General features: G+C 45.2%; 1 protein-coding gene across 1 annotated transcript in view; it reads right to left on the minus strand.

Moving 5' to 3' along the window:
• Positions 1-12,126, minus strand: part of DSCAM (DS cell adhesion molecule) — a 394,883-nt gene that overhangs the window by 19,326 nt on the left and 363,431 nt on the right. The window contains exons 28-30 of the mRNA XM_036446831.2: positions 11,517-11,547; positions 6,368-6,483; positions 2,171-2,320 (exon numbers count right to left, since the gene is read on the minus strand). Of these exons, the coding sequence (XP_036302724.1) occupies positions 2,171-2,320; positions 6,368-6,483; positions 11,517-11,547 (297 nt within the window). The remainder of the gene's footprint in view (positions 1-2,170; positions 2,321-6,367; positions 6,484-11,516; positions 11,548-12,126) is intronic.

The raw sequence follows: 12,126 nt of genomic DNA on the forward strand, positions 1-12,126 counted from the left end.
GATGATAATAGTCTCTGCAAAGTGTGCTGGGGGGACTGCGTACATATTAAAAGGGACCTTCCCCCCTTGGGGAGGAGATACGGTATCTCAGGAAATGGAGAAAAGAGAGGGAAAGAGCAGATTGCCCAAGTCCTGTTGAAAATGCTAACTGTGCATTTGCTTTTGTCTAATGTACTCTGGTTCCAGAGCGTGATAGTCGGTCAGCATTTCTATATATCTCCTGGACACCTCCTGTGGGCAGTGCCTGTGACGTGCTGGGGATGACAGAAATGGAGTCCCAGCTTTTGGTGCATCCTACCCACGTGATAGGCTGGGAGGAAAAGGTGTGTGGACACAGCTGAGGACTGTGTTTCACAGGTTGAAAAAGATGTCTTCGATCCTTGCAATAAAAAGTTGTGGCAACTCTTTGGCAAAGAGAAAATGCTTAGAGACACAACTTCCAGGATGCTGTCACATTCTGGTGTGTAAACAACTTATTCTTGACACTTTTCTTAAAAATAGAGAGTTCCTACAATGACAACACTGTCCTACCATAACTGGATTGGGACAACAAGGTCCTTTGTCATTGAGGAGATGGACTATCAGTGAATCTCGGTGAATGTGCCAGGCTGCAGTGAGGACCTGCTCCCGGGGCCTGAGGGGACACCGGTGTCACACCTGGCAGTGGTGACAGGCTCCGTGGTACAAGAGGCAACCAGAGAACTGGGCTTTAGGAAGTGCCCAGCCCAGCTCCTGGGGTGATTCTTGGGGAATGGGGGTGGAGGGGGGGTTGGGGGAAGGGCAGTCATGGGCTCTACTTCTAAATAAAATTGAGTGCACTTAGTCCCTCTGTCACGGTGTGGTTAGGAGAGAATATTTAATGAAAAAATGACCCCAAAGATCTTTCGCTACCAGAGACTGTCCGGCAGATGCTGAATGGATAACTCTCCTTTTGTTCTGGAACTAGAGATGGACGCATGCATCTGAGTAGGTTTGCCTAGTGTTTGTCAACGTTATTTAGTGGGTTCCTCAAAGATGGAAGAAGTGCGGCTCTATCAGCTGTGGTTGTTGCCTGGGGTGTGACCTCAGGTGGAACCCCCAGGCTCAGAGGGAAAGGCAATGTGTGATGCTGGCCGAGAGCCCCTGCAGCATCGGATCAGCCATTTCTTCGGTTCATCCTCACTACCTCTGTAACGTGGGCTGGAACCCAGTTTTCCAGTGAATTTCAGTGAGGGTTAGAATGGTTTTCCTGCACATTACACTGCTGCTTAGGGGTCGACCAGTTTGCTCCATGAAGCTCAGCACATTCCACAAATGCCCTACAAGTCAGAAATTATGAAGACTAGCTTTTAACACTCTAATATTTATTTTTCTAATTATAACACTCTAAGAATATAAATTTTTGCAAAGAGAGTGATTAGAGATTTAAAAGCTAGACATCAAAGCTTTCCAAAAGATAATAATCAGGAAATCAATTTCTCAACCTTTAAAGAGATTTAGGAACAATTTCAATTATGATGGAATAAGAATAGCTCATGAATAAGCTCTCGACACCTATTAGGGGATTTAATTTCATTGCAGTAATTAATTTCCATATATCACATATGCAAATATTGAGAACGAAATTGAATATGATCCCCAGACTCGCCAGAATTCTATTTTTCTCAAACAGTGTGTTCAGGACAAAATCATGAGCTTCGAGGACAGACAGAGAGAATGACAGCTTTGGGCTGTTCACCGAACTCCGCTGAGTCTCAGTTTTCTCTCCATAAAATAGGGGCTTACCCATGTACTGTATAAGTTGTTCCCTCACAGAGTTGTTACAGAGATAACAGAGATGTTATCGTCTCTCTCTCTCCCAGTCCTGGCGTGGAAGATACACACTCATACTAATTACTTGTCTCTTTTCCTGTGTTGCCTAAATATAACAAATGAGTTTGACCTGAAATTTAGAGTACTTTCATAGTAAAACAGTACCAAGAGTTATTGGCTACAACAGAAACAATTTAATAACAGCTTAGATCAAGCAATAAAACCTCAGCGTCCCAAGGAAAGATGCTGTCATCCTATTGGCTTCTTAGGCCTGGGGCTGGCTACCCTTCCCGCATTTTCCTTTGACAGGGACGGAGCAGGTAACATGCTGTCAGCATCGATAACACCCACACCATTTCAGTGCTGTTGGACCACTCACTCGTTCCTGGCCGAGCATCCGACACATCCACAAGGGGCCCTGTGGCCTGCGACACCGATTGGTAATGGACCGTGTGGGTCACCGTCAGGGACTTCTGCTTCGCGGCCTCCCCAAAGTCTGCATCCGTCAGCAGCACGGTGGAGCGGTCATCTAGGGAACAGCAGAGACACAGAGCCCAATGTTTATCCCCTTTACAAGACTCGTTGGCCTTTGCTAAACCATCACCACAACAATAACCTCTTCTAAAGCAACAAAGACAACGGGAAACAAAAGCCCTGAGTGAGCGCTGGTCAGGAATTCTAAAAGCAGACTCTCCCTAAGGGTTCCTTGGGGAGCATGACCTCAGAGAAGGGTTGCCCCACTCCCTGAGGCCTGGTCTTTTGTTTAGAAAGCATTGATTTGGGGGGCAGGACTTGCTGCAGCTTCCTGTTTAGTAGAGTTTGGGATGGATGTGTCTGTCAGAAGCTCACCCTGGACAGCTCCAGTGAAATGGGCCCCACCCAGCCGCCCTGCCCTTGGGAGGGAGCTCTGAGCGCTAGAAAAACTCCACTCCAGGGTCTTTCCTGGGGAGGTCACAGTGAACTTGGCAAATGTTTGGGGGTGGAGTGGGAGGGAGAAGAGGAACAGTCTTCAGAGTTTTGGATTCCTCTCTTAATGGTTGAGGAATGTTCCTTTTCTTCTCACCTCTCTGTGCTCCTGTGACTCTAGAATAGGGGTGTCGAACTCAATCAGAGAAGGGGCCAAAATCTAAAATCCAGCCTAAATCGTGAGCCGAATGGTTTACTGAACAGTCATAAACTGTCATTGTGATGGAAACGCAGCGGAGTGCAGTGATGACAGCGTGGTGCGGGCCACATTGCAAGGCCTGGCGGGACGGATTTGGCCCGCGGGCCTTGTGTTTGACACATGTGCTCTAGAACATCCCTTAATTGACTTCTCAAAATGTCTCGCTTGTCACAGTCTTCTAGTCCTACTGGTGTGGGGAACCTGTGGGTTCCAGAAGCAGGAGGCTGGGCTCAGGTGAACGGGGGCGGAGGGGCATGTTAGTGCTCGGAGCAGCAGTTGGTTAAGTTGTGTGTCATGATTTGGTTATCTCAAGATTTTCATTATTTTACTTGGAGACTTTTCACTCTTTCTTAAGAGCATTCTTATTCCAAGGGGAGCTTTGGGAAGATATATATATATATATGGATTTGCCAGGAATTTTTAGGGATGGAGCTCGTGTGAGCGATCCGTCAGTGGGGACCAGACTACGGTGTGCCTCGACAGGGAGTGGAAATGGGAAAGTCACAAACAGCACAGCGAGACTTCTGTGCCCAAAAAAGGCTCTGAACAGAACGAACCTTACAGAATCCAATTACTCAGGTTCTGGCAGGAGAGGAAAGCCTCTTGAAGTAGGAATAAAATTTCTTGGCAGAGAAAGCGTGGGGAAGACTGCCAAGGTGTCTGCTGGCATTGCAGTGTGTGGCACAGGGAGCTTGGTCCTCGGCAGGGGCAGAGCTGGGCGTGGGGACTGGCCCCGCAGCCTTCACTGGCCCCTCGGAGAGGCGGCCTTTCTGCAGAAACAGGTCCTCACTGCTGGAGTCGGCATCAGCCCCGGCATCTGTGTGCGTGTTTCATGAACAATACGATGCCTTGTGGTTTCCACCATGCTGCCCAGCTAGAAGCAGACCAGGATGTATGCGGGGCTGGGTTACAAACCTTTAATGGGAAAATTCCGGTGCCTGGCAGTGTTTGAGGTTCACTATTCATTCTGGGCACAAATGAATGGCACTTTCATATTGGATTCTTGGAGTCTGAGCCCAGAGCGTTTTAAAGCATCGTATTTCTACTTCCCTAGTAATTAGAAAATGCCATCGACCACTGTCAGCGTCGCCAGGAGGGAAGTGACTCTGGTGACAGATGAGCCTGCGAGGAATGGGATGCATCTACTGAGATGACTAGCGCAGCTCTGGCTCTGGTTTGGGCCAGTGACTGGTTGCTGGGAGATGCTGCTCTCCCAGGCTCCGCCCAGCTTTTAGCAGCTTTCGGTCCAACACGTCTAGTGAGGAACATGCAGTAGAGAGCCTAACTGTAAGGCCAAAGGGGTCACATTTTGATGTTTGAACTGATATTTCAAAATAAATTTTAGTTTTAATGCCAAGCTTATTGAATTTATGAAAACAATTCCAACTCTAGCTGGGTAGCTCAGTTGGGTAGAGCATTGTCCCCATATGCCAAGGTTGGGGGTTCGATCTCTGGTCAGGGCACATATAAGATTCAACCAACGAGTGCAGAAATAAGTGAACACAAATTGATCTCTCTCTCTCTCTCTCTCTCTCTGTCTCTCTCTCTCTCCCCCCCCTCCCACTTTCCCTTACTCTCTCTCTCTAAAGTCAATCAATGAATAAATAAAAATATTTCAGATATACCACTGAAAAGAAAAGATTATCAACAAACTAAACATGGTGCCTTATCCTGTTGGGAGTGAGCTACTGAAATCTCATGTAGTGAAGGATGCCCCCTCACATAGCATGGGTGCCTCTTAACGGAATTTGGTTGATGGAAAGTCAAATTGGACTTGGCTGACCCTCTCTAAGTGCCGGCACGCCCAGACTAAACTTGCATCCAGCAAGGGCAGCCCAGGCCTCAGAATGTATGAGCCATTAGGCCAGAAGGTCTCCGCTGTTCTATTAGGACACAAAGCAGAGCTGGGTGAGGGGTGATACCGGTGTCCTGCCCACCTGGCCATTTCCCGCTCCTTCCTGGCAGGATCTAGGGCACATGTGTCAAACACAAGGCCCGCGGGCCAAATCCGTCCCGCCAGGCCTTACAATGTGGCCCGCACCGCGCTGTCATCACTGCACTCCGCTGCGTTTCCATCACAATGACAGTTTATGACTGTTCAGTAAACCATTCGGCCCGCGATTTAGGCTGGATTTTAGATTTTGGCCCCTTCTCTGATTGAGTTCGACACCCCTAATCTAGGGTATGAGCTGGGAGTTAAGTAGTTTCAGCTAAGCCACAGGAAAGGGCTGCCCTGGGGACCGAGTGCCAGCGAACACTTTCCAGAACAAACAGAGTGAAGTTTGAAAAGAGGCAGCCTTGGCTGCCTGCCCTGGAGTCTGTATCCATGGGTACAGGGAAGCTTGGTGATCCTTCTGAGGTGAGGGGTTCTGGGAAGTAGCCTGCTGATGTGGAAGCAGGCAGCTGGCAGGGGCCCCACCCAGCTTCTGCTCCCAACCATCTGTGTGACCTTGAAAGCTACATGACCTCTGAAAGCCTTGGTTACTCAGTAGTACCTTTCCCCTATGTGGGTTGGGAGGGGGTTAAATTAAATAATGCACATAAAGAACCTGTATGCATATATGCATAACCCATGGACACACAATAGTGTGGTGAAGGCCTGGGGCAGGGGCGAGAAGGGACTGACGGGGAAAACTGGGGGACATCCATCATACTTTCAACAATAAAAATAAAAAATAATTTCAAAAAATGGGTATACAAGTAATGGCATGTAGAGGGCTCTCAATAAATGTGACCTATCTTTCCAGTCATGATTGCATGGAAACACGAAGTCTTGGATTCTGGAGCAACTAAACTATCTGGGCAGGCACTGTGGGTGGTGGACTTGGAGATGAAAGAGGAGAGATGGAGTTACGACACCAGGGTCCTGGGCGGACAAGTCCCCAAACCCTTCCAGGTGTCCGTCTTGCCATTGTGGGACAAGGGAACTGGGAGGTCCCCAAGCACTAGGTGAAGAGTCTCGAGTGTACAGGAGCTGGGGGTGGGGGCCCAGCATAACAAACCCTGAGCATAGACGTTGGTTTGTTAGGTGTACAGTAGAGTTATGACGTTCCCACTAATGAAGGCCTTGGCAGAGCTGATGGCACAGGGTGGGTTTCGCAGTGTGCGCCCTTCTAGGGTTATTGGGTCACAGGTGTTTGTTCTACAGCTTCTCTAGAGGAGGCCCAATGTGGATCAGGGTTGGGGAGCTCCTATTCCGGGCAACCTCTGAGGTGGATACACGCTCATTCCCCCTCACATTTGCCAGCACTTGTTATTGTCCTCAACAACAGTTCTCTAGTTTCTTCCTTCTTTGCTCAGGCAGCTTTCAATATGCTCTCATATCTACTACTTCCCACACTCCATCCAGTGGGGCTGAGAGGCGTGGCTGTGGCAGCCATGTGGTGCAGAGCGGCCAGCGTGGCCCCTTACCGATGGTCTCCATCGTATCTCTCTCTTCAATCAGGAGCTGGGCTCTGGGTATGTCGATGTGCATCCTCAGGGTCTGCTGCTGCTTGCTCAGGGTGTCTGAGGTCCGGGTGTTCTTGCTGGAAAGAAAGGAGGAGGGAGGCATGAATGAACAGTTCAGAGGTACATCACGCCCCCATGTGCTTGTGCATCACTTGGTTTCCTACCTCATGGTGGGAATGTTTTGTGGGGAGGAGTGGGGGAAGCACACGGCGGGGGAATTTCCCCTTTATTCAAAGTATTTGTTCACAGCACATTTTAGCAGTCAGTGGCGAGGTTCAGAAAACACGAATTGTCATTGGAGATTGCGTCTGTAGCTATCAATAGAACTTTTGTAATATCCCATTTCTTGTGTAAAAGTTAAGTGTGTGTGTGTGGGGTGGGGGTGGGGGCGATTTTAAACCAACAACATTTGTATTGGTCAGGTAGGAGATAGTCTACTGACGGCCAGGGACAAGGCTTGAGACCAGCCGTTCATCAGATGGGGTTTGACTAACGGATTTGTAGGGCTAGCTGGAGTTTTATTTCTGTCCTGGTAACAAAGCATCAACCTTGTTAGCTTCCCTGACATCCGTTCAGTGTCCCTAACAGATATTGCATGTTAGAATAGAAAAAAACCCTGCGATTACTATAAGAACTACCTCAAGATTTGTGTGCTGGAAAATTACTCTTAGAGTGAATTGTCTGATGACCATAACTGAAAACAGGTAGTAAAATGGCATGTTATCAATGCATTTAGCTACAGCCCGGAGTAAAAAAAAAAAAAATGTTTGCACGTTACACAAAAATACAAAAGGAGGGTAAAAGCTTGAATTAGCCATCTGTACTGGAGAGCTGTGCTCCGTCTGTGTTTACAGGATCGTAGGAATCGGGCAGACTTAGAAGATAATCCTCCCTTACAGGAATAGCCGCTGAGAGGCAGATGCCATTCAGAGATTTCAATCAATGTGGTAGTCCACAGTCCAACTGATAGATGTCAAGATCTGCTCTGAGACAGCTTTCTGGAGCCTACATGATGATTTAGTGACAGTTCACGAAGGACAAAGGGGGTGTCCCTTCTACATCTCAGTGCTTTTTGCTCTGACCAAGCATTCAGCAGGAGCCCCAGATCCCTCCTTGTCCCCGAGAACTCTTGTCCACTTTTGAATCCTGTGGCCGAAGGAATGCTAATCCTGTGAAGGTCAAAGTCACTCAAGAAGCCATTAGATCTCTGCTTGGGGAAGTCCGGGTTAATATCCTGAATATTTTATAACGGCCCTTGTTTTTCCACTTGTGTGTAAACAGAACTGCCCACAGGAATGACCTCTTCTGCAGGGCACATCATGCCTCCCCAGGACTTGACCTTGAACCAGATTTCCTGCTCCACAAAGGAGCAACTGGGTCATGGAGCTAGATTACACTAATTACCCAGAGCCCAGAGTCAAACGTGTTGGCCTGAATTTTTCACAAGGTCTGCATCCTCTTTTAGTTACTTAATTTTGTTCTCACTTTGTGTGTGGGCGTGTTTTTTAAAACAAAGATCCAAATACTCATATGAAACGAAGTGCATTTCAGCGATCTGAGCTGTGGTTACATCATGCTTGGACAAGCTCTATTTCCTCAGAAACATATGGAAACTGCTCCCTGGTGGATGCAGGAAGGACCTGTTTAGAAAGTTCACTGGGGACTTGAGCTTGTCCTTGTACCAGAAATAGAAGAGTGAGCCAGTTCCCCCTGCTCCTCATGAATAGTTATGAGGCAGCCTCGGCTGCTCTGCTACCCAGCCAGGGACCCAGGGAAGGCTGTTCTTAGCAACCAGGGGCCCGCTGGCAGACTGGCGCAGGAAGCCGGCTACATGACTGTGCTGCCTCATGGCCCGTGACACAGGCTCAGAATATGATCACACTCTGCAAAGTAGGACAATCGGAGCTAGAGGTAAATGCCTCCTCCGAGGACCTTTGCCTCATAGCCCTGCAGTCAGAGGCAAGAATAAAAATAAAAATAAAAATAAAAATGGCCTAATAAACCTAGAGAAGCAGGGCCTGACTGCTCCTCCCTCCCTTTGCATTTGCTGATCCTTTACTTAGACCACTCTGCACCCTACCCTCACCCTAGTACCCTCAGGCTGGCTCCCTCCCTTGCTCTTTTAGAGGGAGTGGGGTTGGCCCTGTGGGGGAACTCCTCAGGCCCTCCCCTCCCCGATCTCCACTGAATCTGGCCTCATTAGCACCGGATGTTCCCTAGCATATATTTAATGGGCTTATCTATTAAATATATTATTTAATATATTATCTGTCTTTCCCAGCAGAGTGTAAGCTCTACAAGGGGTGTTTTCCATCTATTCTGTTCCCAGATTCTCTATAAAATGTAGAACAGTGTGTGGCCAAAGCAGGTGCTCAATAAAAACTTGTTGAAGGTCAGCGATAAACCATGTTGTTTTGTGGGTTCAGTGTGAGCTGAGCGCCGAGTCCCAGAAGCTTTGCTTAAGGGCAATAATATTCTCATTCTAAATGAGTTATTAGGTCCTGACTGAATTGTTTCTTTGTTTTAATTTTTTGCTGCCACATTTTATAACCTATTGATGTATGAAGGCTGATTCTCCAAATGATAACAATTGGTCATTAGGACAGCAGCCAACCTTAAAAAAAAAAAAAAAGAAATCTATTTGAAGAAACCTCATTTATGACCTGAAAAGATTCTGAATGTCTTCACTATGAAAACAAAAATCACTTTTTTTTGTATAATATAGGATCATACTAACTATATGTGTTATTATTGAAATATGATCTTCCACCACCCATTTGCCATCAGTTGTCTGACTAAAATGACAGAGTTGATGCCAGTCCATAGTAGATGGCATTTCCAGGGTTAGTCAATAAATTTCTTGCAGTTGCTACAACTTTTTAAAGTTTTACTATTTCCTTAAGCTTGTGGGGAAAAACTAATGAATACCTCTGCACATCACCTACCTCTCCAACTGATATAGACCAATTTGAAAGTACAAGAGAACTAAGGCTAACAGAATCATGCCCAAAAAAGTATAAAGTCAGAATATATCAGGGAAGGTTATTTATACAATGTGTACAAAAATATGAACACCAAAAATGCTAAACTCATTTAAATTCTTAATTTGAACCCTTCTCTGTTTACAATGAGCCCTTGCTGACACTGGTCCTTGGAAACTAATCATGTGTTGGGTAGTGGCTTAGGGAGGCCACTCTCCCCTCTTAGAAAAGTAGTTTTCAAAAAATTCTTTTTGCTTAATCACATAAAAGGAAAATCCTTTCTCTCTGGGCATGGTGGGTGCAGTGTCTCTTCTCCCCTTCCCTGGGGTGACTGGCTTGGTGAGATGGATAAGTGTCCACGAACTGGAGCCCTAAGGTTGTCCTTGTTTGTCATGTTTGTACTTGTCTGGCTCTGGGAGAGCTAATCCCACTAAAATACACAGGACTTTCTTTGTGGAAAATGGCTGGAAATACATGTTACATTCATCAAGATCACAGAATGATAAAGCTAAGAACAATTTCCAATGGGTATTTTTAGGTGAGGGAAGTTGGACACAGAGAAGGAAAATGACACATCTCAGACCACCAAGCCAGCTGGTGGCAGAGGTAGGCCTAGAATGTAGACTTGTGGTTCTATGTGCTTTCTGCACCAGCTTGCTCACTCCTCAACTTCCTAAGGGAGCAGCCACAAAATCAGGGACAGCGATTTCACTGCCTTCTCTGTACCAATGCATGTGACTTGCCTGGACCTCCCCAATCACATTCAAAATAAGGTTGGCTGGAGACTCACCAGATAGGTGATAGGCCTGTTGTTGCTTAGCCTGTTGACCTGCCTAACTTAGATGGAACTGACTGCATGATTGAAAGTATTACTTTTACCTCTAAATCAATCCCCAGAAATCCACATATTTGAGGAACTTAGAAGCACTCTTCCTTTCCAATCACTTTCATCCTTTAGAGGAAAACTATCTCAACTACCTCAACTGGGAGCAATTACTAGTTTTAATTTTCCTAATTTCACGTTAGCAACTGTCAACTGGGAATAGCATTATTAATTCCTACTTACATCAACAGGTGGTCTTTCAACCACAGTAATTGCCTTATTAATGAAGAAGATGCTTTCTAATGTCTTGCTTGGGGCTAATGAGAAAGGGGAGGGCTGCATTGTAGGGCAGCAGAGAAGGTAAAAAATACCAAATCATCCAAAATAGACACTTGTTGAATGTGTCAGAAGCTCCCGTATGTTGGGCTTTGGACAGAGGCGTGACCTGTGGTTCGGGGTTGGATGGAGGCAGCGGGCAGAAGCTCTCTGAGAGGGCTGCAGGAGCCCCGCTGGGATACAAATCAGTCAAGTGGCCTAGATTAGGGATAGGGACAGGGCCCCGCTGTGCTGAGCCCACATCCTCCACAGCCTAAAGGGGAACTATACGGAGCTCCAGTCAGCCATTGTCAACTTGGCTGTGTAGAGCATTTTTAAGAGAAGCCGGAAAGCCCAAATGTAATGTGAAATCTCTTGATTTGTAAATTTCGTCAATAAATTCATATTTTAAGTCTACATTATACAATTTATTAAGTAGACGAGCTATTTAAATCAAATGGCTGTGGCTTGTTTGTTTGTTTTCCAGATGTTTTGTCAGATTTGCTCACCATAAGTGTACATGTGTCTGGGTACTTCCATGTGACCACAGAAATTCCCTCTTACTTGATTAGCAAACAAATGCAGATTTTTCACAAGAGCATGGACTCAAGACTTTTTCTATAAATTTTCATGATCTCATGCCAGTTTGATCCAGTGTGATGTGATTAGATACTTTCTATGAAGGAGATAGTTATATCTGGGAACATTCTATCAGTTGAGTCCAGTCAACAAGAGAATACCTATGGCACATGTAAAAGTATAGTATTTGCTATATATATATATATATATATATATATATATATATATATATATATATATATATATACACACCCATTGGATATACATGAATATTCTGGTACATAGAACAGAAATTATATGACAAGAAGAATAGGTCTTATCAATTTTAGACTGTCATTAAAAAAAAATCATAAGGCAAGCTGTAAATTGTTCTTTTAAATATGATATCCAGAATGCTAGGTTTTATTCTTACCTCATGAGCATTTCAGCTAAACTCTTTGCATCTGGAGAAAGAAAGTTGACATTAGTGCATGATCAACAACTCACTAACATTCACTTATGCATTTATGACAAATATTCTACAGAGACAGGTGACAATAGCCATTTTGAAATGTGATTGTATACTCTTATCACCACTAATAACCACAAGGTTAGTGGATTCCTTATTTCTCCTATATGGCATATATATGTTTTTATATTACAAAAAGCACATAATACTTTAACACCCTAGAGCCATAAAAATTCTTAGACCCCTATGAAAGGCTTTATTACAACCCATTTATTTGCCACTTTAAGAAAAACCCAACTTTATTTTTGGTTAGAAAATTAAAACTTTGAAAGTCATTCACTTACACAATGTAAATTCAACTATTTTTGTTATCAAATATCAAAATAAAATAGCCTAGGTACCATACGTCACTTACAAAAGGCATTACTACAGAGCTAGGGGGTCCCTTAGGTTGAACAAAGAATTGTGTAATTGGCATATCATCGTCTGGAAATTTGGCTGTTTAATTCAAACTCAGAAAAACATTTTTTCTTTCTTTCTTTCTTTTTCTCTGAGGGCATTGCTTACCAAGACC

Source organism: Pipistrellus kuhlii, unplaced genomic scaffold, assembly GCF_014108245.1.
Source record: "Pipistrellus kuhlii isolate mPipKuh1 unplaced genomic scaffold, mPipKuh1.p scaffold_m20_p_2, whole genome shotgun sequence".
NCBI lineage: Eukaryota > Metazoa > Chordata > Mammalia > Chiroptera > Vespertilionidae > Pipistrellus > Pipistrellus kuhlii.